This window comes from Elephas maximus, chromosome 7 (assembly GCF_024166365.1).
Source record: "Elephas maximus indicus isolate mEleMax1 chromosome 7, mEleMax1 primary haplotype, whole genome shotgun sequence".
NCBI lineage: Eukaryota > Metazoa > Chordata > Mammalia > Proboscidea > Elephantidae > Elephas > Elephas maximus.
Window position 1 is genome coordinate 47,793,915 of NC_064825.1, and position 27,450 is coordinate 47,821,364.

Sequence of the window (27,450 nt, forward strand, 5' to 3'; positions counted from 1 at the left end):
TCATTTCTCAGCCCCTGTTTGCTCTGTCAGGAGGGCCAGATCTACTGTGGCCTCATGACCTGCCCTGAACCAGGCTGTCCTGCACCCCTCCCGCTGCCTGACTCCTGCTGCCAGGCTTGCAAAGGTGAGTCTACCCTGAGATCTGGCAGTGCACAGCCTCACCCCACAGACCTAGCCATAGGTTGTTAGAACATCAAGGGATACCCATCAAGTGGCAGGCTATTCCTTCCTCAAGGGCAATGTCTTGAGGCCTCCAGAAAGGAAAGCTTGAGGTGGAGGCTGAGGTACCACTTATTTTTGATTGGAATCCCAGGGAGCAGGAATGAGGGGAAAAGGAAGTGAAGCAGGAAAGGAGGGAGAGACAACACACAAATGTGTTTTGGAGCTGGCCTCCTCTAGACAACAAGTGTAACTGCTTGCTCTAAATAGCCTTCTGCTTCTCAGAAGAGCCTGGGGGTGGTAGAGGAAAAGGTAAGAATTTATCCATCAGCCATCAACTCCCACTGGCCAAAGGTTCACCCCAAGGTGTTAACTTCTCATACTGCCCTGTTCTGCATGCATGTGTGGGTTCTTGGAAGCCCTGGGAGCACGAGGCAGGAGTGGGGTGAGAAGGGAGACTGGGGTGGGATAAAAAGTTGGAGGTGGGAGACACCGATATGAGGTGCTAGCCTGAGGCACAGGCGTGAAGGGAGCTGCTATAAGGTTGAATCTGAAGGAAGCTGGTTGGAGGCCATGCAGAGCTGGGCACTGCAGCAGTGACTGCAACAAGTGGACAAAGTCTCTGAAATCAGATGAGGCCAAGAGAATCAGCAGTGGCACATGGGACAGGCAGGAACCATGTCTCCTACTCCTGTCTTCTTCATGGCAGGGCTGGGCTCATCAGGGCTCAGAGAGTATCAGTCAAGCTGAATCCAGGTAGATTCTCTGTATAAAACAGAGAGAGGCCACAACATTATCTAGTGAAGGGTGAACTAGGCTTGAATAGAATGAAGTGCACAGTTGGCTAGACTCTTCCCTGTGGGCTGGGGTAGATCAGGAAAGCCTCCTAGAGGAGGCAGGACTCGGATGGGGGGTGCACCACAATAGAATGCTTCCACAGATCTTAGTGTTATGGAAGGGGCACTGGACCAGGAGTCAGGTCCTGGTTCTTCTAGCTAGCTCCCGCAAATTCGTTCTTATTCTGGACCTCAGTTGCTCCACGTATACACTGAAAAGTTAGCCTTGGTGATTTCTGTTGGGCAGTCTAATTCCAATGTTCCAGGTCTTTGAGCCAGGAATGCTCAGTGGGAGCCAGACTATATAGTGGGGCAGGGACTAGGGAGAGAGAATCCTACTCAGGGCCTTAGGAAGCTGCAGGGCTCCAAAGGGTTTTGTGTACTGGTTTTCAGGGGGATGAGAGACGGGGTTTGGGGTATTAAAATTGGAGGGGCAGAGGGGCTAGAGGTCAGGACCCTGGAAGTGTATGGTGTGTTATAAACCAAAGCCTGGTGACTTCAGTGTGGTTACCTGGGAGACTAGCTGCAGGGATGGGAAACCAGGCCCTTGGGCCATCTATGACAGGCACTGAGGGGCATGGCCTGGTGTCCCAGAGAGGTGACTTTTAAGTAAGAACTGAGGAAGATGCTCTGGTTCAGCCAAGCATTCAGTCCTAATGGTGACCAGGAGGTCAGCTTGGGGAAACCAAGGAAGCAGCCCATTTGTAGGGACTCAGTCAGCTCAACAGGTGGAGGGGGGCTGTAATGAGAAGCAGGAACAAGTCCTTGCTGGGGCAAAGGGACCTGCTGGAGATTTCGGGTGACAGAAGTGGCTTTAGGCCTTGGAGGGGCAAGGCCTATAGGTGGAGATCTGCAGGGCTCCAACCAGCAAGGCTGAGGAGGCCCAGGCTGACCCAACTTCCCTTTGGGTTTCCAGATGGGCCAAGTGAGACACCAGCTGAAGAGGACCCCATGCAGTCACATCGTGAGGTGGTGAGTGCCGGCTTTACTGACAGGGTGGGGAGAAGAGGAGATGGAGGAGCAGGTCTTCAGGGCCTAAAATTTCCATGACTCTAGAGCAGGCAATACCATTCATTGTCCTCATTTTCACTTATCCTCTGGGTTAGCTACATTAGTCTCCACTATGTTCCATATGCTCTTCCTAGCCTGGCCAGAATATGGCTGATGGGCTAAGAGGGGCCTGGGAGAAAAAAGGTCGCCCACACAGGGCAGGAGCAGGCCCCAAACTTTGTGATTTACCTCCTGGGAACTTCTTGTACACTCTTCCATCCAGGACCTGTGTCTGGTCTTAGTTCAGGCCACCTCTAGGAGGCACATTCCCCTGGGGAAATGGCCTCTGACTTGGACCAGCCTTCCCCGCCCAGCTCCTGACTCTGTCTGGGTCTAACTCTCTGTTCCCCTCTATCTTGGCCCCTCTCGGTCTTAGTCTAGAGTTTATAAAAGGAGTGGTAGTCTAACTGCCCAGCTCTCTCCGGTCTGAGAAGGAAGAGGTGGGAAAATGGACTCACTCACTGACTCAAGTTCTGTGCTGTGTCTACAGTTTGAACAATTCCACCTGCTCTTGCAGCCTGGGTTACCTGCTCTTGCATCTGGGCTCCCTTTCCCAGAAATTCCCAAGGGGTCTGAGCGAATTCACTTCTCCTTCTTCCTCTGCCAGCTCATAGCTCCTTCCCAGGCTGGCCCTTCTTGGCTAGGGGCCAGTAGTGCAGAACCTGTGCCATTCTACTCCCTCTGCTTCCCATCCTCTTCCTAGGAGGCATTGTGTTAAGTAAAACTCGCCCAGGCTTAGTTCTGGGCCCTGATCAGCTACTTACTGACCTGCTGGATGACTTGGGCAAGCCACCTTTGGGGACTGGGCTCTTCAATACCTTCTTGCCTACATTCCACTCAACCAGAATTTCCTGGGAGCCTCCTATGTGTGTGGGCCTGTGCTGGGACCACTCCAAGGAGGTCTTGTGTGCTCAGACTCTGGGCCATCAAAGGACTGACTCAGAGGCTGGACAGGGCAGGAACAGGCTGAAGAAGAAGAATGTGAGTAAGTCAGAGTCAGTGAGGAAGGCAGGAAACCTTGCCCCTTAACCCCAACCCACTTGCTTGTCTCTCATGGCCTGGCACTACCCAACCCCTGGATAGACTTTCTTTCACCACACAAATTTAGCTGTCGCTGCCATCCCTCCTAAAACTTGGGTCCTAGAGGGAAAGGGCCTTGGGGTCTTAGATTCTAGGGGCTCAGGAAAGGGGGCCCCGGGCTCTGGAGATTCTTTGTCTCTGGATGGGGCCGGCTCTTAGTCTCCCCACTGTATGGGATTCTGGGACCTAGTGAGATCTTCAAGGCCCATCCGTCCCCTTATCTCATCACCTAAATCTCAGACAGAGAAGAGTTTCCTGACTCTAATCCTCACTATATTCTTTACTTTCTGTTTCCTAAATATTAAACTGTCAAGGTCCCTGATCAGTTATATTTCCAAGATCAAGACCTCAGCAACCCCCTCCTATCCCACCCCAAGGCCCTGGCTCTGACAAGGCCTGAGAAGGGCTTGGTAGAGGCTGGATTTCCAAATCACTGTCCTTTGAGCCTTTTCAAAGATGCATTATCTGAGAGCATCTCGGGCCTCCTCGGAATCTCCTTTCTGTGCCCAGACTATGCTCTCTCCTCACGGCAAGTCCTGCTGGGTCTGCCCTCAGGCCTCCTGCTGCAGCCTCTGTCTTGCTGCTCCTCAACCTACCAGTGGCCCCTGGCACTCATTAGTGATCTTCATACTTCCTGCCATTTGCAGAGACATTCCCAGGATCTGTGCTCAAGTGACGGTGGGAGAAAGAGAGGCCTGAGCACCCCAGCACCCACTGGCCTCAGCTCCCCTCTGGGCTTCATCCCTCGCCACTTCCGACCGAAGGGGGCAGGCAGCACCACAGTCAAGATTGTCCTGAAGGAGAAACATAAGAAAGGTGGGAACTGAAAACTCTCCAATCATGAGGTGGGAAAAGGAGCCCCAACTCCTCCCACGTCTCCCCCCTTTACACCCTCCATTCAGCAGTTCCCCCTTCACCCTGCCACCCCGCCATCCCTGCTCCCTACACCACAGCCCTATGGACTCACAGAACATGAAAACAGAAAGAGTCCTTAAGGTCATCAGATCTAAACCCCCATTTGACAGATTAGGACACAGAGGTTCAGAATATTGAGTTAGAGTCAGAACAAAGACTAGAACTGAAGTGTTCTGACTACTGGTCAGTACAACAATACTTTTTTGAGCATCTCCACGTCTTTGCTGGGAAATGGGAGAGACAGAACAGAGAGATGAAAAATTATCCCTGCCCTTGAAAGGCTCATAGATTAGTCAGGAGACAGACATAAATAAATGACTACAATATAAGGAAGTGCTGTGGGAACATTTTTCAACAAAGGAAGGAGGGATCGTGCTGGGCAGTAGGAGGCCAGTCCGGATGGGGCAGGGAAGGAGGCCATGTGGGCAGCTGTGGCAGCAGAGGGGAGGAAAGACGTCTCAGAGCAGTCTGGCTGGTGGAGCAAGAGAAGCCATGGAGGCTACTGAATCGCATCCCACTTTGTCCTGATGGAATAGTAAGGCTGAGAAAGGGAAAGCAACTGGCCAGAGTTTGTTCACACAGCCAGGTAGCAATAGAACTTGACCTGGCTTCTCCTGACTGCCAGGCCTCTCCTTACTCCACTAGAGGTGGCTTGTGAAAGACAGAAGGAGGATTCTCCGTCTTCAGCAAGCACTTACCCTGAGTGCTGAGATAAGGGGGATGTCAGCGATGGGGGAGGGTTTCATACCCTGGCCTCTATTCGCAGGCACTGTGACTGGGCCAGACAGTGGAATGGGGGCTCCTCAAGGCCCCACCCACTGGTGGACCACAGGCTCTGGCCTAGGTTTGAAGCACTGACCCTCCTCCCTTTCTGTCCTCCTTGGCCCAGCCTGCGTGCATGGTGGGAAGACATATTCCCACGGGGAGGTGTGGAACCCAGCCTTCCGCTCCTTCGGACCCCTGCCCTGCATCCTGTGTACCTGTCGGGATGGTCACCAGGACTGCCAACGTGTGACCTGCCCTACCGAGTACCCCTGCCATCACCCTGAGAAAGTGGCCGGGAAGTGCTGCAAGATTTGCCCAGGTAGAAAGAGGCACTGGGGCCAGGGGGACAATGGGCACTGGGGACAGGGAGGGCAATGGCCAGAATAAGCCCCAGGTTTCTCTGCCCAGGGCCGCAGACACTTGGAACATCTCAGACATGGAAGGACATGGACTCAGGGTTTATAGAAGCACAGAACATCAGAAACACAGAAGTGGAAAATGTCAGACTCAGAAAATACTAGATTTATGGAACCATCAAATGTTATAGATCCAGAGTCTCTCACACAAACATAGAATCAGATAATGTCTGGGACTCTATGTAGTCATGAAGTCTTAGGCTACTGGAACTTGTAAGCATAATCTCCAGTGTTCACTGAACACTTAGAGTGTGCCAGGTAGGTATTCTACAGGCATGAATTAATTTAATCCTCACCATAGTGGACAGAGTAGGTATCTTTATCTCCATTTTACAGAATGGGAAGATAAGTACCTTGTCCGAGATCACACAGCTGTAAGTGACAGAGCTGGAACTTGAACCAAGGTCTGTCTTACTCTAAAGCCTATGCTCTCAACCACTAGTATCTTCCTTTCTCATTCAACTCTCATCTGCATATGGGAAAATTGAGACCAAGAGGAGAGAAGGGACTTTCCTAAGTCACACAGCAAAGTAGCAGTAGAGCTGGAACTAGAACTCAGGCTTCCAGGCTTGCTGGTGGGTTCTTTCAACAATGTCATGTGACTCTAGGGTTAACAGGTCTGTAGGAGAGACCCTCAGAGTGTCTCACTGAGATGAGCAGCTTGTGGTTTTCCACAGCACCTACTGGCAGGATCAGGCCCATTCTCTCAAACCAGGAAGGAAGGCAGGTGAGTTAGAAGGCAAGAGTTGAGGTTGGGGCCTGACTGCCTCTGCTAGAAGGTTAGGTTGGCAAAGCTGAACGGAAGGGGGTGAAAAACAGTTGCCCTCAAGTCAATTCCAACTCACGGTGACCTCACATGTGTCGGAGTAGAACTGTGCTCCACAGAGTTTTCAAGGCTGTGACCTTTTGGAAGCAGATAGTCAGGCCTTACTTTGGAGGTGCCTCTGGGTGGGTTTCAACAGCCAATCTTTCGGTTAGTAGCCCAGCACTTAACCGTTTGTGCCACCCAGAGACTCCTGAAAGGAAGGGAAGGGGGACAAAAAAAAAAAAAAAAAAGAGAAAGAGAAAAGAAAAGAGGAAGGAAATGTACACCAAGCACCTACTATGTGTCAGGTACCGTGCTGTGATTCACACATGCTGTTTAATCCTCACCCCTCAGTTATATCACAAATGAGATAACTGAGTGATTAAACTTATCTTAAGTCTCCATCTGTCCTAGAATTTAATGTCAGGATATTTGAGTTGCTTACTTTCTTATTTACTTCCCCAACTTACTGTTGTGAGTTCAGACAAGTTACTTTACCTTTTTGAGCCTCAGACACGGCGTTGAAGAAAATGCTTTGTGGATTATAAATCAAAATCCAAACATAAAAGATCATTATTACTTATCCGAGTAGTATGCTATTAGGACAGGTTCAGGGGGAGCATAACAGGAACGGGGCAGGAACACAGCAAGGAGTGGGGAATTCAACTTGAATTCTCTTTGAGACTGGCTCGCCCCTGGGCTCCTTCGAACACACCTGGTCTTGCGCTCCACCCCAGATCCCAGGCCCTTTCCCTTTAAAAATATCGAGACTGTAGCCTGACAGGTCTTAGCTAGACATCTAGGAGGACTTCCTAACTAGTAAGAGTCTAGAAGCGAGGTGTAGGGACTTGGTCCTTCAGTCCCTGAAAGATGGTCTAGGGAATGTGGGTACACGGAAAGTCCTGGGGAATGTCCTTGGATCGCCAGCACATCAGGCTTTAGAACTGGATCCAATCTGGCAGCAAAAACATCACTACCACCACTATGGTCACTATGATCATGTTCACGGCCACCTCTCCCATTACCACAAACCATCACTATCACTACACTATGGTCACTATAATCATGGTCACCGCCACCTCTCCCATCATCACAAAACATCACTATCACTACTGCCATCATCGCCTCAATGTCCCAGATTTTCATTCTATTCATTGAGAGCCTACGCTTAGTGGTGTGTGATTCAAAAGACAGAGGTGATGCAGTTCCTGCCCTTTACGTAGTGGGTCTCTTTTAGAGCTAAAACATAGCCAAGAGGAATAACTATAAGGCAATGCAAGGCAGCATGGGTTTGGGGGTGTGAGTGAGTGGCATGAGCAAGAAGGTTTTTTTTCTTTTTTAATATATTTCTTAATAGTAAAAATACATATAACACAACATTTGCCAATTTAATGTTTTTCACATGTACGATTTAGTGATATGAATTACATGAATCATGCTGTGCAACCATCACCAATATTCATAAGCAAGAGGCTATTTAAAAGCTATGATGGGAGAAATCAGGGTGGGCCGAGCTGTTCCAGGTGGGGTGCTGGAAGAGGCTGAAGGTGAGCTGAGCCCTGAAGGGTGAGAAGTTTTCCGATGTGCTAATCAAGGGGAGGTGAATGGGGGAGATGCCCCTTCTTGCCTCCCCAGAGACCTCCTTTTCTTCCCAGGGGTACTTTACCAAAGACCGTAGAACCTCTGAGGGGGATGTCAGACCTGGGGCCCTCTTCCTGGACCTACTAGGGGTGGGGAGACAGCATTCACGAGCTCTTTCTCTCCCAGAGGACAAAGCAGACCCTGGCCACAGTGAGATCAGTGCCACAAAGTGTCCGAAGGCGCCCAGCCGGGTCGTCGTCCACACGTCAGTGTCCCCAAGCCCAGACAGCCTGCGCCGCTTTGCCCTTGAGCGTGAGGCCTCTGACCAAGTGGAGATCTACCTCTGGAAGCTGGTAAAAGGTGAGCATTGGCCCATTCCCAGCTGGATGTGCCTCAGGCCTGTCCCCCTCCCTGTACTCCAGGCCCCACATGGGCCTTTTAGATGTCATGTTGATCAGGTGCCTCTGGTCTAGGAAGACCTGCCTCTGGCTGCCCTTCCAGGTTTAAAAGACTCTGATTTTAATACACAGGAAGATAATAATTCTGAGTCTGTGGGTCTCTGACAGCTCTGATAAGTTCACTCACTCTGAGATGCCAAGGCCTCAAAGTGCTCCCTCTCCTGGGAGGAAGGAGTTGTAGCACCTTGAAAGGAGTCAGGAGAGGCTGATGCTTGCCCTGATGAAATGAATAGATCTCTAACGGTAAAATTTTAGCACTCTGTCAGCTGGGGAGATATTTTCATGCAACAGTGCCCACACAGCACCCTCAAAGCCGGAGGGCCTTGAAGCTTTGCTACATGGCAGATTCCACCACTCCAAGTTAAGCTGATATTACAGTATATTTCTCATTCTGTGAGAAAGGCACCCTATTCAACAAGCTACTCATATCACCAACTGAAGATCAAAAGGGAATTACTGAGAGTTCAGCCTTGAAAACAAAGGCCCCTGGGTGACACAAACAGTTACGCGCTTGACTACTAGCCCAAAGGTTGACGGTTTAAACCCACCCAGAGGTGCCTCAGAAGACAGACAGTTCTGCTTCTGAAAGGTCACAGCCTTGAAAATCCTACGGAGCAGTTCTACTCTGCACACTTGGGGCTGAGGGCAACTAGCAACAATAACAACCTTTAAAACATAAATCCCCTCGGTAGAGTAAAACGTTAAGCCATGATCCAAACTGAATCCTTTGGTGTAAATTAGCTCTAAGGTTGCTTTCCCTTACTGATGGGTTTGGCTGGGGATCAGGGTGGGGGTGGAAGAGGGGGTAATAATAAGAATGATGATAATGATAATGACAGCCAATGTGTGTAGCACTTTAGAGTTTACAAAGTGCTTTCACATTCATTATCTCATTTGATCCTCAAGGATCCTGAGAGTTAGGCATTATTATCCTCATTTTACAGATGAGGAAACTGAGGCTCAGAGAGGTGAAGTACCTGGCCCAAGGCCACACAGCCAGTAAGTAGAGGAGCGGGAGCTAGAGCTCATGTCTTGTGACGTCAGATGTGGCTCTTTCCCTGCTCTACTCTGCCCCTGTCATAGGAAGAATGGACGAAGAAAGTGGAGCTGTTCAGCCTGGAGAAGAGGACTCAGGGGGACAGGACCGCTGGCTTCATGGCTCTGAAGGGCTGCCCCAGGCAAAGGGAGCAGCCATGTTCTGAGTGACCTCAAGGATCAGAACAACAAGCAGGGGCTTTGGAATCAGACAGAGCTGGGTTCAAATCCTGGCTCTGACATATCTTAACTGCGTGGCCTTGGTCAATCACTTGATCTTTCTGGGCCTCAGTTTTCTCTTCTGTTAATTGGGGAGGAGGGTTTTGGGAGGATTAAATGAAGTAACATAGGTAAGCCCCTGACAAATAGTAGGCAGTAAAAATATTAGTATCCTTCTCATTCTACCCCACCAGTTGATTGGAGTTGTAGAAAGGCAGGTTTCAGCTCAATGAGATGAAGAACTTTTTCATACTTAGAGCCTTCCCACAGCGGAAGAGAGGGAGTGAGAAATGTGTACCTTCAGGGGATGTGAGCAAGCAAGGGCTGGGTGGGGAGTCTGTCAACAGCTGGGGAGTTCTGGTCAGCTACCCTCATGAGTCTTTTCAGTCATGAGATTCTATCCATCGCTGGGCAGGCGCTGGCAGCACTTTTACTCTGGGCTTGCTGAGCTGGGCAGGGAAGGCTTCATGGAGGATGAGCTTGGGGCTGGATAGGATTTAAAGAGGCAAAGAGCGGTACATCACAGGCAGGGTGGTAGCAACAGCCTCCAACTCTGGCTCCAGAGCTCCTACACCCTGTGCTCTCTGTTTGGTATGTCACAGGCACCTTGTATAATGTGCCTCATTTAATCCTCATAATAAATCTGAGGGGTATCCATTAATGCCCTCATTTTGCAGATAAGAACACTAAGAGGTAAAATGACTTGCTCAAAGTCACACAGTTTAAGCAGTAAAGCAAAGATTCAAACCTAAGTCTGGCCATCCTCAGAGCCGCCTCTGTACCCAGGACCAATCTATCACTTCCTTTCAACAAAGTAGTGGTGGCAATGCCAGGTCCCATCATCCTGTCTATAGCAAACCTCCTCTGCATCTCCTGACCCCCAGGTTACCTAAATGCCCCATCAGCTGCCTCATTTCTCCCTGCACCAGACCACGAGAGTCAAAACAAACACTCCCTAGGTCTGATCCTCAGTGGGAACTGCTTGCTCTGTTTACTCACTTAAAAATCGTGGAGACAGTAGGCTTGAGGGCTGGGAGAGGAAAGGGAGAGTTGGGCTGGAAACAAAGAGAGCAGATGGATGCTGAAACCCGTTTAAGGCTGGGCCATGCCACAGTAGGGCGGGTCTCAGCAACCAGAATCTGAGCAGAGACTTGGTTTAGGGTTAGGGGCCTTTTAGATTCCTAAGTTTTAGAGTAGAGGGGGCCTCAGGAGCCTCCATTTCAATCCATGCCTAGGAAGGAAGTTCCCTACAGCTTCCTTGATGGTCTCTAGCCTCTGATTGCACACACCTTCACTCCTACCCCAAGACAGGTTATTCATTTCCAATACTGCGAATGGCTCCGCCCAGAGAAGGATTTCTTCACACTGAGCTGAGCCTGACCTGGGACTCATCCACCAGTCCCAGCTTTGCCCTGGAGGTCCACAGAGCCAAACTGCCCCTCAGACTTGGTACAGCTCTTCGAAGGGCAAGAGGCACAAACATGACCCTTGGTCTAGTTTCTGATTCCAGGCCAAAGAGCACAGTCCTTTCAATCATGCTTTACAGCTGCAGAGTGGGGACCTGCCATCATCCTTGTCACCTCCTCTCCAGTCTGTCTAACTCCTGGGGCATGTGCAGCCCCTGAAGCTGACTCTGTGCTCCAGCAGAGTCTGAGTGGAAGGCCTGCCTCAGAAGTACCTGTCCCCAGCTCATGCTCTTTGCCTGACTTTGTGATGCAGCCCCTGGGTGTCTGAATGAAGCTAACTCTCAAGTGTGCACTCCCCTTGCCTTTGAAGCAGGTCTCCTCCATGTCCTCAATCTTAGTATCTGTGGCGGGGGTCCCAAGGGCAGTGTGGGCATTCCCTGATTCCTAGAACTAGGCCCAGAACAGTGCTGTCTGTGCTGCCCTTGGTGGGATCCCCTTCTGATTCCCATAAGCAGGGCCAGTTCTTGATTTTCTTGAGGGTGGTGTTGGCCTAGCAGAGGCCTTGCTGACTGCATCTGTTCTTTCTGGCCACAGACCCTAGTAGTAACAGCTGGAACGATCTTACAGCCCATGTGCTCCAGTCTCAGTGCCATGTGTGATGCCAGTGGCATCCTAGTGGCCAGCTCCCCATGGGATACAAACATCAGGGGATCCAGTTAACACCTCTTTCCTCTTCAGAGCCTGGCCTAGCCACACATATATTTACTCATCTACCCATCCATCTATCCATCCACCCAGGGATTCCCTCATTTATTCTACATACCTAATAATGTGGGTCAGGCTCTGACAGCCCAGTGAGGAACGCCCTCCAGGGGTTCCCAGTCTGGTAGGGGGAGCAGGAATAGACACAATGATAAACATTAGAAATAGGTACCATGATAGATAGAAGCCAAGTATTGTCGGTACCCCAAGGAGGAAGTTCTAACTGCCTGAGGAGGTGTTAAGCTAAGTCTCGGGGGATGAGTACGAGTTTTGTCGGGTGGACCAGGGCAATAGTTGAAAGTGTTCCAGCAGGGGGAGTTGCATATGCCAAGGTTGCACCCCTCAGGGGACTTTGGCTGGAGCCAAGTTGATTTTGGCTGGAGCACAGGCAAGGCCACTTGGGGGCGTTGGGGTGAACTGACCATTGGACTGAAAGGGGGCTAGAACTCAGACACTTGTTAGTTTTTTGTTGTTTTGGTATCTGAATAAATGCACTGACTGATTTTTATCGTAAGTTCTATGCCCAGAGAAAAGCTTGACAAAGTCATATGGGTTGGTCCTTCCTTCCTTTCCTCCTTTCCTCCCTCCCTCCCTCCCTCCCCATCCCCACCCTTCCTTCCTTCCTGCACCATGGACAGAGGAACTGTGTGGGGACGGAAGGGTGATTGTGACAGGCGCATGGGTGACAGAGAGAGGAGGCCAACATGCATGGCCTTTACTGTGGAGGTGATGGGAGGTCAGGGAAGGATAGTGAGAGGGGAGCATGCCCATTTTCGAATGACTGTGGTAAAAATTATGGATTAGAGTGGTAAAGGAGTTAGGAGTCTAATGTCATGACCCAGGTGAGACATGATGGGGATGGGAGAAGAGAGAGATTCAAAACATTTAAGAAGGTGAATCAACAGGATTTGGCATCTAATCAGAATGGGGGTGGGGAGGAAAGAGACCAGGTCAGGTTCGTGTCTAAGTCACCCTGTTTCACTGACCAAAAAGTTCTGCTATTCTTGCTCATGCCCTTGTCTCTGCCCCCAGGAATCTTCCACTTGATTCAGATCAAGAAAGTCAGGAAGCAAGACTTCCAGAAAGAGGCACAGAACTTCCGGCTACTCACCAGCACCCACGAAGGTGGGACCTGGGCTGAAGAATGGGGCCTGGACAAGAGCAGGGATAGAGGCTGGAGCCTCTCGTTAGTTCCCAGGCTGCCGGTGCTGGGAGGAGGGGCCGTAGGGGGGGAGCTGTCAGCCACAGACGTCAGTTCCCGGCATAGGAATCCAGTGGGTGTCTGAGCCAGAGATTTCCCAACTCGGTGAGCGGGAAGGTGAAGCAGAGCTGGCTGAATTTGGACTTAGGGGTGGCGGGAAGACAGGGCTGCAGAAGGGGAAGCCTGAGCCCTCCAAACCCTGGTGCTGCCTATTCCCTCTCTATGGGCACATTTCCCATAGGCTGGTGGAGTAGGACACCTGAGACCCTGCTAGTCACTTTCATAAAAAAAAAAAATTTTTTTTTTTTTTATTTTTTTACTTACACTTAGGAAGACAGACCCTGCAGGTGGGACAGGGAATGACAGGTGTCAGGAAATCAGCCCAGCCCACAGAATTAGGGTGTTTGAAGTTCAGGTCATGTGCCAGAACTGTGTGATGGAGACACTCATCTTCTTTCTCCCTGTGGGTTCCAAATCCTGGCCCATTCAGTTCCTCCTTGCTCTAAGCTTGCCCACCCCCACCCACTCTGCATCTGTTGTACACATTCTCACACACAACTCTTCTGCCTTCTGTGCAGGTCACTGGAACGTCTTTCTAGCCCAGACCCCAGAGCTGAAGGTCACGGCCAGTCCAGACAAGGCAACCAAGACCTTATAACAAAGACCTAAACAGTTGCATATATGAGCTTCATCATTTTTGTTATTATATATTAATAAATAAGAAGTTGCATTACTCCTTAATTCAGCCTGCTGTGTTCATATCCAGATGCCTGTGTGTTCTCACAGTGACTTCGCAAGGCAGGCCTGGTTATCCCTATCTTGCAGGGGTGGAAACAGATCCAGAAGGGGCAGAGACTGGCCCCAGTCCTCACGGTGAGTCATAGCTACAGCCAGAGCTAACTCCCCAGCCTCCCAGCCCAGGCCCTTGTCTGTCACCATGCCTTCATCCCCTGAGTTCACAGCCTTTGTCCCTAGACCCTCAACCATGGCATCTCCTTTTATGGGCAGCCCCCTTCCATAGTTCTTTTGGTACTGAGCCTAAGTAGGAAGGCAGGCTAGTTAGCCAGGAGAGTGGGGGAATGGAGCCTCAGAGCACTTTCCCAACCAGTATTCCAGGGATCCTTACAATTGCCAGGCACACTTTACAATGAAGAAACTGAGTTTTGGGAGGAACAGTATTTGCCTGAAGCCACAGAGCTGGTTAGTAGCAGATTTGGAGTTGGAAGCCAGGTCTCTTACTCCAGGCTAACACTCTTTCCCCTGTTCCACACTGTGACCAATGTTATAAGCCCAAATATCCTCGACTCAGAGGTTTTCCAAGACTTGGCAGCCAGATTTCCAACCCCAGCACCATGGTCTGGGAAAGCCTAACAATGACAGTTAAAGACAACATAAACAGTTTATCCTTCCCAAGTGTACAATTCCTTGCAATTTCAAAGATGTTTTAACACCCATGGTTTCACTTAATTCTCACCATAGATGAATGGTGTGTAGGAATTACCCACATTTTAGAGAGGAGAAAACAAAGGCTCAAGATCAGCAAATGTCTTTCCCAAAGCCTCATGGTGATGAGTGGTGAAGCCAGGACTAGAACCCCGGGCTACTGACTCCCAGGCTGATATTCCCCAGTACCGATTGTCTAAATTATCCCTCATCTTATGGTTCCCCCTCCCCAATCCTGACTGGAAACCCCAGAGAGTGGTGGAGAGTGGCCTATTGGTTGGAGTTCTGCCAGTTGCAGCCACTTAGAGCACCCTGGATATTTTCCCTCTAGCCTTGGTCTTGTCCCTGGGATTTCTGAGGTCCAGCGAATCTTCTAAGCAGCCCACCTAATGCCACCCTCACTGACCAGGAACAGGCGTCACCCCTTCCCCAAGCTCCCTTTGCCGACTCCCAGGAGCCTGGTTTGAGGAACACAGTTGGAATCTTACCTTGTCCTCTGAGTAGAAAGACATCCACTTCCTCCCCCTTACAGCTTCCACCTGTCCCTAAAACGATTCATCGTTTTAGCCTTGCTTACTTAGTGAGTTAACTTGGGACTCTGGGGTTAGTTCTTTTTTTTTTTTCTAAGTAGGTTTTTTTTTTGTTTTTAATTGTGCTTTAAGTGAAAGTTTACAATTCAAGTCAGTTTCTTATACAAAAACTTATGCAGACATTGACATGTGACCCTAGTTGCTCTCCCTACAATGTGACAGCACACTCCTTCTCTCTACCCTGTATTTCCCATGTCCATTCAACCAGCTCCTGTCCCCCTCTGCCTTATCATCTCACCATCAGACAGGAGCTGCCCACATAGTCTCATGTGCCTACTTGAGCTAAGAAGTATACTCCTCACCAGTATCACTTTATGTCTTATAGTCTAGTCTAATTTTTGTCTGAAGAGTTGGCTTTGAGAAGGGTTTTAGTTTTGAGCTAACAGAGAGTTCAGGGACCATGACCTCTGGGGTCCCTCCAGTCTCAGTCAGACCATTAAGTCTGATCTTTTTACTAGAATTTGAGGTCTGCATCCCACTCTTCTCCTGCTCCATCAGGGATTCTCCGTTGTGTTCCCTGTCAGGGCACTCACTGGTGGTAGCTGGGCACCATCTAGTTCTTCCGGTTTCAGGCTAATGGAGTCTCTGGTTTATGTGGCCCTTTCTTTCTCTTGGGCTCATATTTTCCTTGTGTCTTTGGTGTTCTTCATTCTCCTTTGCTCTGGGTGGGTTGAGACCAACTGATGCATCTTAGATGGCCACTTGCTAGGTTTTAAGACCTCTGGGGATAGTTTTGAGGCTTTTAAAGTGTGGGAATCCGAAAGCTCAGTCATTCACATGGTGAACCCCAGCCATCCTACAAACTAGCTCAGATATCTTCTCAGTGACGCCTTCCCAGACACCCTGTTCCACCTCTGCCTCCTGCACAATGGCCTCTCCTCTTTCTGGAGAATGGGGTTGGAGGCCAGAATCTGTAATCACAGGCAGCTCCAAGGTCTCATGACAGGAATGGATTTCCCTGTATACTTTTCCCAATGGTGCAGGCCAAGCTGCCTCCCTGGCTTCTCTGATGGGCTTACCTGAAGCCTATAATGTTTATTCCAAACCGTTTTCACCATGGGAGGCATGTTCAGCACATCAACGCCTCCTGACTTTGGTCCAGAACTTTCTAAGTGTCATTAACACAAAACTTGCTTTGTAAATTTTTAAGTGGATCTACCATAGTTTTCACTGCTCTAAGTTGTTGTCTGTTTCCTTCCATATATTTATTCATAAAGCATCTTCTGAGCTAGTCCGGTGTAGGCTTTATGGTAGACCTCTGACAAAGTGAGAGAAACTCGTATCGCCCTCCCTGACGAAAGGGAGCCCAAAGTTTTGAGGAGGAGACAGAGGCAACACCTAATAATGATGAGTGCTAAGCGCTGGGACAGCAGGACCAAGGGGAGGCTGAGAACACCTAAGGTGGCTCTAAGGGATGAGTAGGAGTTAGAAAAAGGTAAATGGAGAGAGAGGAGGGTGGGTGATGGTATAGGAAGAGAAAACTGCATGAAAGATTAAAAAAAATAGCATATTATGGGGAGAATTACAAACAGCTCACTGTTGCTGGTTAATAAAGTTTGAGGCAAAGAGCAAAGGAGGTAAAGCTGAATATCCAGCTGAAAAGCTTTGGCTTCATCCTGAGCCAGCAGGGAGCCTTGGAAGGGTTTCCAATCCTTTGGTCAGATTTGTGTTTTCCAAAACTGGCTGGGTGAAGAATGGCCTGGCAGAGAGAGACTAAGGCCAGGTAGACTGTATTGTAGGAATTCATGACAGATGACAATGGCCTGGGTAGGAGAGAAGCAATGGGAATGGATAGGGGAGAACAGAGTTGATGACTGACTGGACATAGTGTTGAGAAAGAGGGAGATTCTAGTGTGTACCTGGGTGTCTCACTTAGTTGACTGGTACAGAACACAGGATAAGTTTCAGCTGAGCACACATTGAGTCAGAAGTGCCTGGGAGATACCTGAGAGGAAGTATCCATAGCCCTTTGGATATATTATGGGTCTGAAGAAAAGCCTGAGCTAGATATGGGGATTTGGGAGCTGTCGGCCTGTGGGTGGTAACTAAAGCCAGGAGAGGGGAGGACACTGAGTTGAAAGAGATTATAGAGTGAAAAGAACAGGACAGAACCCTGGAGCAACAGCAAGGGAGGCAAGCGAAAAAGCAAGGAGACTGGTGGCTGAGAGGTCCAATAAGATACGGCCTGAAAATGGGCCTCCGCAGGGACAAGGAGGCTTCTGGGAACCATGGCAGCAAGCAGTGTCAGGAGAGCTGAGTTGCAGAAGCTGGCACTGAGCCAGTCTCTAGGAGTTGAGGAGACAGAGACAAGACTTCTAAGAAATTTGACAGAAAACAAGAAAACAGAGGCAGGGCAGTGGCTAGCTGTGGACATGAGATGGCAAAATGGGATGGGAGAGACTTAAGCAAGTCCTGCTCATGAGAAGAAGCCACAGGAGAAGGAAAAGTAGAAGAAACAGAAATGAAGATGGAGAAAAGCAAGGTTTAGGGACAAGTCAAAATCTACTCTTCCTCTGCCACTAACTTGCTGTGTAACTCTGGCTGGTCTCTCCATGAGTGTGATGAGACAGAGGGAGGGGGCGGTCTCCAAAGATTGCCCAGCTCTGCCCCTCATGGGGCTGCCGAGGCTTCAGCAGGGAGTGTCCATGGGATCTACTGTCCTGCTTGGTGGCCAGGCTGGGCACAGCCCTGGACTCCAGATGAGGTGGTCACATCCCTTCTTAGGTGCCTGGTCATTAGTTAACAAAGTACATTCAAACCCATTGTTTCATCTGATGCCCAGGACAACCCAGAGGTGGGGATTATTACTCGCATTATAGAAATGAGAAAACTAAGGCTCAGGAAGAGGAAATTACCTAACCGGGATCACACACTAGTAAATGGAGTTGCTGGATTCCAACTGAGGTCTGTGATTCTACATCCTATGGGTCTCAGAGCACTGGACGGGTCTGGCTAGGCCTGGGAATGGGGCAGGTACAGCTGACCTGGGCTCAGACCCACTAATGGCTTGACCTCCCCAGGTAGCTTCCTGGCCTTAAAGTTTAGTCATCCTATTACGATGCCAGGTTTCCTGGGGAGGCTTCCTCCTTCTCCTCCAGCAGTTGTAAAGCCCCCTCCCTCCACTCCCCATGAATCCTGGGCTCTGGGAAATGGTAGTAGTTCCAAGAAACAGGACGTGGCCTGTGGTTTGGGACTGGCCTGGGGGTGAGGGAAGGCCTGGGGCTCCAACAGGCACAATGGCATCTCTCTCTGGGGCTGGCTCAGCCACTCTCCTTCCCCTCACCCTGGTCCCTGGAAGATACCCCCTGCCTGCCTTCTCCACAATCAGGGTCAGTTCGTGGAGATGAGTAGGAACTGCTGTAGGAAGTTGGCTGAGGTTGGAAGGGAGGTGGGTGGTTGTGGGTTTCTGTGTATAGGAGTTGCCTCAAACCTTCCAAAATGTGAATTAGAACCTAGATCTCTGAATCGCAGTTCAAGAGCATTTAATGAGCACATAACGTTGAATTTCTCTCCTCAGTTCCACCTTAAATCCACTTGAATCCTGATCAAGTTGGGATGGATCTGGGCTTCAGGAAGACTTGAATCCGGGACTCTGACACCATCAGGATGCTCTCTTACCATTCTTAACTCTGCTGCATATCAGCTCCTTTCTTTCCAAGCCACTCCTTTGAGAGGCAGACAACACTCCATGCACAGCTCAGCATTCTAATAGCTCTCAACTCGATAGGGTAAAAAGGATCACCCCTTCCAACTCCCCAGAAGTTCGATGGGTAAGGACTCTGATTAGGCCATTTTGAGTGATGTATCTATCACCTGTCCTGGGTGTTCAGGTGATGTGGTACTAAAATCATATGTCTGGAGTAGGGGAAGAGCAGTTCCCCAAAATAAGGGGGTGGTAGATAGCAAGCACAGTTTCTGCCTGTAGTACTCCAGCTTATCCTTTAAGACCAGGATTTCCCTGGTCTTCTCTGTGGCTGCAGCATTGTAGGCTCTTCTATAACTGAACACATCCTTCTGTGCTGCAATGATCTCTTAATGAGACTTTCTCCAAAGGGACAGTAAGCTTCTTGAACCAGAGACCACATGCTATACTGTGGGTAGGGATGCAGCTGAAAGAGGGTCAAAGCGGGGCCTTCTAGAGGGCATGGCCCAGGGCAGGGTCCCTCTTGCCTGAGTCTAAGGGTGATCCTGTCCTTCCCCACCACGATCACACCCTACTACTAACACATAGGTGATGCAACTGTTTGTGTCCAACCGTGTTCTCAAAAAGTTTCCAGTCTGGTGAGGGAGAAAGACACATAAACAATGACAATAGACGCAATAAGTACTCTAATAAAAGAAGGCATGGGGGAGGCAGAAAGAAAGCTTCCTGGAAGAGGAGATACCCAAATAGAGACCTTAAGGAATTAGCCATGGACACAAAGTAGATAAATCATATTCCAGTCATAGGACGCACCATGCTCAGAGGCCTGGCAACAAACAAGAATGTGCTATATTTGGGGAACTACAAGTTCAGTCTGGCAAAAGAGTAGCATTGGACATTGGAGGTGGGGTGATACAGGAAGCAGGGATGGGGGAACAGTCTCTAGAGATAAGCCTAGAGTGGTAGGCAGAGGCAAGCTTACCCTGGGCCATGAGGGCACAGCTGATATTCAGGAAGGATATACTGGCCTAGTTGTCAATGGCCAGTGTCTATTCTGATTGGCCAGGGCCTATTCCAAATCAGTGGTTATTTTGAATATCACCCTTATTTTTGAGCCTGGAAGGATTTCAAGCAGGAATGTGACTCAGTCAGATTTGTATTTTAGAAATATCCCTCAGGCTTCAGTGGGAGAAAGGCTTGGAGGAAGCCAAGAATGGAAGTGGAGTGAGAAGTTACTGAGCTATTGCAGCTATCAGTGAGGGAAATGACAGCAGGATGAACTAGGTGTGGCAGCAGAGATGAGAGAAGCAGGTGAGACTGAGAATTATTTACAGGGGAGAATCAACAGAAGCAAGGGTAAGTCAGAACCTACGGCCCCTGCTTTCAATAAGCTCACAGTACAATTGAGAAGAAACAGCATAGGCATAACTAGTTAAAATCAGCATTGCTATTGTGCTTTGTAGATTACAAAAACCATTCACATGCATGTGGTCTCATTTAATCCTCACCACAAATGTGGGAGGTAGGTATCAATACTCCTGTTCCACAGATGAGAAAGCTGATGCCCTGTGGCAGACATTGTTGGGTGTCCATCCAGCAGCCATTCTTTTACTTCCTCTTCACTAGCAGAACCTCACTTGGTTGGGTGCTCACCACCTGGGATGCACCTTGATTTATCTAAACCAGCCTTGGTAATCAACTCTTCTCTGCTGGTGACTGGTCTAGAGTTGGGTAGATAACCCAGTTCTGGTGGGATATGGAGGAAAGCTTCCTTCCCACAGGAGAGTCCCGTGAAGAGAAAGCTTTTTTGCTGTTGCCCTCCCCTTGCACCCTGCTTCAGATGCTACCAATTGATTACATGAGACAGGGAGCTGAAGCAGCCATCTTGTGATCTTGAGGCTGAAGATGATGAAAGCCAACATGCTGAAGAAGGCTGGAGGGAGCTGAGTCCTCAATGACATCAATAACCACACTGAACCATTCCAGAGACCACCTACCTCCATGTTTTTTATTAAGAACACAACAGATGTCCTATAGTTTATGCCACGGTAGCAACGCTATCAATGACCCTCCCATAATCCCTGTGGTTCCTTTACTATTTCGCACTGGCTCCCTGTATGCTTTCACTCCAACAGCCAGCACCTGCTTCTCTTTGTGGGGGGACTGCTCACTTGACCTGTAATCATTTATACCCCCTTGGGCATTTATACCCCCACCCCACCCCAGGGCTGACCTTTAGCCAATTACCGACCAGTATGAAGGCATGAATCCTCCAGCTCCCTTGCACTGATCTGGATAACTCAGCTTTAAGGGGTGATCCACACTGTCCCCAGAGCTCATCTGCAGGATTGAGCCAAAGCTCCCCTCTTAGGACTTGGTTTGACATCACACTCTTGCCTTACCCTCTCCCCTTCCCAGTCCCACTTCTCCACTCCCCTACTGGTTTTTCTTAGAAACACTTCCTAATACATCACTTTCACATGAATCCTAGTCTCAATTTCTGCTTCTAGGGATTCCGACTTAAGACAGCCACCACTAGTCAGGTATTCGGTATTGCCAGCCTAAAGCATCCTGATAGACACAGGCATGGCAAAATCAAGGTCTCTCAGCAAGTTTGCTCAAATGTAGCTTTTCTGCCTGCAAATCCTATGCTTTTACAACACACACTAGTTAATACGCTGATGACCAAAAACTTGTTTTTGTAGGGAGGGGGAAAGGAACACACAATGATTAGAGGACACTGAGCTTCTGTTAAAGGCGAAAGAGAAACTTGAGAACGGTTAATGGTGATGGCTGAACATCATGATGAACATAATTAATGTCACTGAACTGTACATGTGAAGATTGTTGAAATGGCACGTGTTCCATTACCTACTTACCAAAATAAAAAAGTCAACTAAAAAACCTTATTTTTATAAAGTATTATATCCTAAACATAATAATGAGGGCAGTCAATTACTACCCCAGGCACCAAGCTAAAGCGTTACTCAGTGACCTCATTTAATTGTCACCAGAATCCTACACCCTTGGAAAAACAGTCTGGTGATCTACTTCTAAAAAAAATAAGCCATGAGTCAGCGTTAACTCCAGGAAGGCAAAGAACCTTATAAGGTGGATACTATTTGTATTTCCGTTCTATGTTGTTGTTGTTGTTAGGTGCTGTCCAGTTGGTTCTGACTCATAGTGACCCTAGGTACTACAGAATGAAACACTGCCTGGTCTTGCGCCCTCCTCACAATTTTTGTAATGCTTGAGCCCTCTGTTGCAACCACTGTGTCAATCCACCTTGTTAAGGGTCTTTCTCTTTTTTCTGGTCCTCTAGCTTTTTTTTACCTTACCAAGCACGATGTCCTTCTCCAGGAACTGGTCTCTCCGGATAGCATGTCCAAAGTATGTGAGACGTAGTCTCACCATCTTTGCTTCCAAGGAGCATTGTGGTTGTACTTCTTCCAAGACAGACTTGGTTGTTCTTTGACAATCCATGGTATATTCTATATTCTTCGCCAATACCACAACTCGAAGGCATCAATCCTTCTTCAATCTTCCTTATTCATCACCCAGTTTTTGTATGCACATGAAGCAATTGAAAATACCATGGCTTGGGTCAGGCGCACCTTAGTCTTCAAGGTGACATCTTTGCTTTTCAACACTTCAAAGAGGTCCTTTGCAGCAGGTTTGCCCAATGCAATGCATCTTTTGATTTCTTGACTACTGCTTTCCATGAGCGTCGATTGTGGATCCAAATAAAACGAAATCCTTGATGACTTCAATTTTTCTCTGTTTATCATGATGTTGCTTATTGGGCCAGTTGTAAGGATTTTTGTTTCTTTATATTGAGGTGTAATCCATACTGAAGTGCTTCAAGTCCTCTTCACTTTCAGCAAGGTTGTGTTATCTGCAGAATGCAGGTTGTTAATGAGTCTCCCTCCAATCCTGATGCCCCGTTCTTCCTCCCATAGTCCAGCTTCTTGGATTATTTGCTCAGCATACAGACTGAATAGGTATGGTGAAAGGATACAACCCTGATGTACCTGACTTTAAACCACGCAGTATCCCCTTGTTCTGTCCGAACAGCTGCCTCTTGATCTATGTACAGGTTCTTCATGAGCACATTTAAGTGTTCTGGAATTCCCATTCTTCTCAATGCTATCCATAATTTGTTATGATCCACACAGTCAAATGCCTTTGCATAGTCGATAAAACACAGGTAAACATCTTTCTAGTATTCTCTGCTTTTAGCCAAGATCCATCTAATATCAGCAACGATATCCCTGGTTCCACGTCCTCTTCTGAATCTGGCTTGAATTTCTGGCAGCTCTCTGTCGATACACTGCTACAGCAGTTTTTGAATGATCTTCAGCAAAATTTTACTTGCGTGTGATATTAATGACATTGTTTAATAATTTCTGCATTTGGTTGATCACCTTTCTTGGGAATAGGCATAAATATGGATCTCTTCCAGTCAGTTAGCCAGGTAGCTGTTTCCCAAATTTCTTGGCATAGACAAGTGAGCACTTTCAGTGCTGCATAAAACCAAAACCAAACCCAATGCTGTCGAGTCGATTCCAACTCATAGCGACCCTACAGGATAGAGTAGAACTGCCCCCTAGAGTTTCCAAGGAGTGCCCGGTGGATTTGAACTGCTGACCTCTTGGTTAGCAGCCCTAGCACTTAACCACTACGCCACCAGGGTTTCCTCAGTGCTGCATACGTTTGTTAAAATATCTCCATTGATATTCCGTCAATTCCTGTAGCCCTGTTGTTCGACAATCCCTTCAGTGCAGCTTGGACTGTCTATGCTATGTAACAAATTACCACAAACTTAGCTGGTTAAAACAATACACGTTTGTTATCTCAGTTTCTGTAGGTCAGAAGCACTGCTTCGAGCCAGTTCAAAGGAGTTCAGGCATGGCCGTCTTTAAAAAGAGCAGCATATGTGTTGCATAGCAATTAAATCTGTTGCCCATGCGATTTTGACCCGAGTAGGAAACAAACGTAAACCCTGGTGGTGTAGTGGCTAAGTGCTATGGCTGCTGACCAAAGCATTGGCAGTTCAAATCCTCCTGGCCCTCCTTGGAAACTCTATGGGGCAGTTCTACTCTGTCCTATAGGGTCTCTATGAGTCGGAATCAACTCGACGGCACTGGGTTTGGTTTTTAGTAGGAAACAAACAGTGGTGCCCTGCTCAAAGATGGCAGCCAACCATGCCGCTTTGAATGTGTATCCACAGTCCTGCCAATAATCCAATCTCCCAGATCAGGTTCCTGAAACATTCGAAGTAGCAAGTTTGGCCGCCATCTTTGAGCAGGACACCACTATTTGTTTCCTACCGGAGACAAAATCCGATGAGCAAAAGATCTGGTTGCTATACAATGTGTATGATGCCTCTGTTTACAATGGCCATGACTGAATCATTTCAAACTGGTTCAAAGCCCGGGTCAGAAGTCCAGGCACAGCTTAACAAGGCTTTCTGTGTTAGGGTCTTGCCAGGCTGCAATCTGGGTATCAGCTGGGGCTGTGATCTTAATCAGAGTCCTGACTGGGGAAAGATCCTCTTCCAAGCTCCCTCAGGTTGTTGGCAGAATTTAACTCTTTGTGGTTGTAGAACTGAGGTCTCCATTTTCTTGCCAGCTGTCAGGCAGGGGCCACTCTCAGTATCTAGAGGTTGCTGGCAATTCCTTGCCATATGACTTTCTCATAGGCCCTCTGTCATGGACTGAATTGTGTCCTCCCAAAATGTGTATCAATTTGGCTGGGCCATGATTCCCAATGCTGTGTGATTGTCCACCATTTTGTCATCTGATTTGATTTTCTGATGTGTTGTAAATCATACCTCTATGATGTTAATCAGGTGGGCTTAGCAGCAGTTATGTTAAAGATGCAGGACTAAATCTCCAAGATTAGGTTTTGTCTAAAGCCAATCTCTTTTGCGATATAAAAGAGGGAAGAGAGCAGAGAGACATGGGGACCTTATACCACCAAGAAAGTAGATACCGCCAGGAGTGTGCATCCTTTTGACGCAGGGTCCCTGCACTGAGAAGCTACTAGAGCAGGGGAAGATTGATAACAAGAATCTTTCTCCACAACCGACAGAGAGAAAGCCTTCCCCTGGAGCTGACACTCTGAATTCAGACTTCTAGCTTCCTAGACTGTGAGACAATAAACTTCTGTTTGTTAAAGCCATCCACTTGTGGTATTTCTGTTATAGCAGCACTAGATAACTAAGACGCCCTCTCACACACAACATGACAGCTTACTTTTTCAAATGTAGGAAAAGTGAGAGAGTTTCTGACTCTGACTTAAGGGAGGACCCAATTCCTCTTTTAAGGGCTTTTACCTGTTTAAATAAGTCCTACCCAGGATAACCTCCATTTTGAGTAACGCCGAATCAACTATTTGCCTTTGACATATTCCACTGGCCAGAAGCAAGTCACAGGTCATGCCCACACTCAAAGAGAGGGAATTATACAGGGTGTGAATATCATGGGAGCCACCCTAGGGCCTGTCTGCCATATTATTATTATCCAAATTATATAGTTGGGGAAATTGAGGCAAGGAGGGGTTAGGTAGTCTGACTCAAAGCCATACTGCCAATGATAGGGGATGAAGAGTGGGTTCAAATCTATGCAGTCTAGTTCAGAGTCTACATTCTTAATTGTGACCTTGTATTGACTAGTTACTGTCCCCAAATACTTTCCCTTTCTTATGTCCCTGAATCCCCTCAACAATCATGAGGATTAACAGAGACTCAGAGAGGTTAAGAGACTTGCCCATGGTCACACAGTGGTGGAGTCAGAACAACAAACCAGTTTTATCAAACCCTAAAACTCAAAACCTTAACCAGTTTAAAAGGCGATTAGTGCTTTAACAGAGGAATAGAAAATGGTATGGGGGTTCACAGTAGATAAAGAGCACCCCTGCTGAGATGCTCATTGTCTAAGTCATCTCGTGCTGCTAACACAGAAATACCACAAGTGGATGGCTTTAACAAAGAGAGGCCTATTTTCTCACAGTCCACTAGTCTAGAAGTCCGAATTGAGGGCGCTGGCTTCAGGAGAAGGCTTTCTCTCTCTGTCGGCTCTGGGGGAAGGTCGTAGTGATGCACGTCTTCCTTTGGTTTGGGAGCATCTCAGTGCAGGAATTTCAGGTCCAAAGGACATGCTCTGCTCCTGGCACTGCTTTCTCGGTGATACGAGGTCCCCCTGTCTCCTACTCCTGTCTTTTATATCTCAAAAGAGATAGGTTTAAGACACTATCTAATCTTGTAGATCTTATCAATAAAACTGCCACTAATTCATCTCATTACATCATAGTGATAGGATTTACAACACACAGGGGAATCACATCTGATGACAAAATGGTAGATAATCATATAATACTGGGAATCATGACCCAACCAAGCTGACAGATATTTTTGGGGACACAATTCAATCCCTGACACTCATGGAGGGAATGGGGAAAGGGGCCTTTCAACAGGGTCATAAAGAAATAACAGAATTTGGCTATTTGAAAAGGGGGGGGGGGGCGGAGGGGAGAAAGCATATTTCCAAGTAAGGGATAGTTTGGGCAAAAGCAAGGAAGCAGGAGAGCAAAGGTGTTTGGGATGGGGTGGAGGTTGTTTTGGACCTGGATAGGGGACTGTGAGAAAGGATGCTGGAAATGTGAACAGGTCCCTATTTGCAACACCAGGCAAAGGAGTGGGGACTTTATTCTGAAGGTAATAGGGACCCACAGGAGGGTGTCGAGCAGCAGCAGCCAGGCACATAAATGCCTTTAGAAGGGTTCCTGTGGAAGTCTGTGGGAGAGGGGTCTGGTAAAGGTTTTCCTGCCTCTAACTGCCTTTCCCAGTCAAGGGTACCTTTGATTCTCCCACAGCCCTAGGAGGGAAGGTGGGTGAGTGAGGTTGTGCCCATCTTATGGGTGAGAAAACTGAGGTTCACTGAAGGACATGGGGCTCTGAGGGGAATGAGGCTTAGTGGTGGGGTCAAATGTCTCCACTTCAGACATGGTGCTGGGGACATGTTGTTAGGTGCCATCGAGTCAGTTCCGATTCATAGCGATCCTATGTACAACAGAATGAAACACTGCCCAGTGCTGTGCCATCCTCACAATCATTGTTATGTTATGCTGGAGCCCATTCAAAGCTCAGTAGGAGAACTGGCCCACGATCCAGCCTTACCTCTCAAGGCCATTTCTTTCTCCCCCTCCTTGGTCCTGCCTTAGCCCAACTCTTACCTCATCACAAGCTACTGCCTCAGTCTCAGCCCCTTCAGTCCCTCCTGTACAGAGCTGCCAGAGTGAACTTTCCAAAGAACAAATATGACCTGTTACTCCAGCTCAAATTGCTTTCATGGCTCCCAATCACCCACAGGTCAAAGTCCACCTCACTGCCCTGACCTCTCTGGTCCAGCTTTGGAGAATGCAACTTGTTTCCTCTGCCTAGGGTGCCTTTTCCTGTGCCCCTGGTGACGCCTCCTCAACTTTACCTAGACTTCACTTCCTCTCTCATAAGAAGATTTTCTCTCCCTTGCTCCCAGGGCTAGCATATGTTTCCTTCCTTCGTTCCTTTCTCCCTTCCCTTATTTTTAAAATTTAAATCTTCATTCAGCTGACTGGCTGAATGAGATGAGTGCTATCATTAACGGGTAAACTGTGGCTCGGAATACCAATAACTTGCCCCAGTTACCGCAGCAGTAAGGGGCGAGATTCGAACTCGAGTCAGCTGCTTCGGGATGGCTCCACTTCCCGCGGCTGCCAGCAGGGGTATGTGGAGCCCTGGGGATCTGGGAGCAGGAGGCGGGGGTTCGGGGCGGGGGCGCTGAAAGAACAGGGGCTTTGATTCCCATCTCCCGGCGCAGACCCAGACGCTAATTAAAATCGCCTGGGCCGCGGGGGCGGTGGGGCGGGCACAAAGCCGGCTTTGACCCGGTGGCGGCGGCCCTGGCGGGCGCGGGGCCGCGCCGCACAGGGGCCGCTTGTGGGACGTGTTTGTTTTTGCTCGTAAAACGCAGCAGCCGAGCAGTGCCCAGGCGGGGAGGGGGGCTGGAGCCGGGCGAAGGCCCCTGATGCCACGGCCTGCCCGCCCC

At 48.6% G+C, this 27,450-nt stretch overlaps 2 protein-coding genes across 3 annotated transcripts in view; one reads left to right on the top strand and one right to left on the bottom strand.

Moving 5' to 3' along the window:
- Positions 1-13,418, top strand: part of CHRDL2 (chordin like 2) — a 37,424-nt gene extending 24,006 nt beyond the window's left edge. The window contains exons 5-12 of one of the 2 annotated variants that reach the window (XM_049889814.1): positions 31-124; positions 1,912-1,967; positions 3,773-3,941; positions 4,930-5,124; positions 7,794-7,967; positions 9,010-9,064; positions 12,520-12,612; positions 13,267-13,418. In XM_049889814.1, the coding sequence (XP_049745771.1) occupies positions 31-124; positions 1,912-1,967; positions 3,773-3,941; positions 4,930-5,124; positions 7,794-7,967; positions 9,010-9,064; positions 12,520-12,612; positions 13,267-13,357 (927 nt within the window). In that variant the 3' untranslated portion in view covers positions 13,358-13,418. The remainder of the gene's footprint in view (positions 1-30; positions 125-1,911; positions 1,968-3,772; positions 3,942-4,929; positions 5,125-7,793; positions 7,968-9,009; positions 9,065-12,519; positions 12,613-13,266) is intronic. The other variant, XM_049889815.1, reaches the window with a different exon arrangement.
- POLD3 (DNA polymerase delta 3, accessory subunit) overlaps positions 3,839-27,450 on the bottom strand; it is a 109,174-nt gene continuing 85,562 nt past the window's right edge. Inside the window, exon 14 of the transcript XR_007518178.1 lies at positions 3,839-3,919. The gene's annotated coding sequence lies outside the window, so the exon portion shown is untranslated. The remainder of the gene's footprint in view (positions 3,920-27,450) is intronic.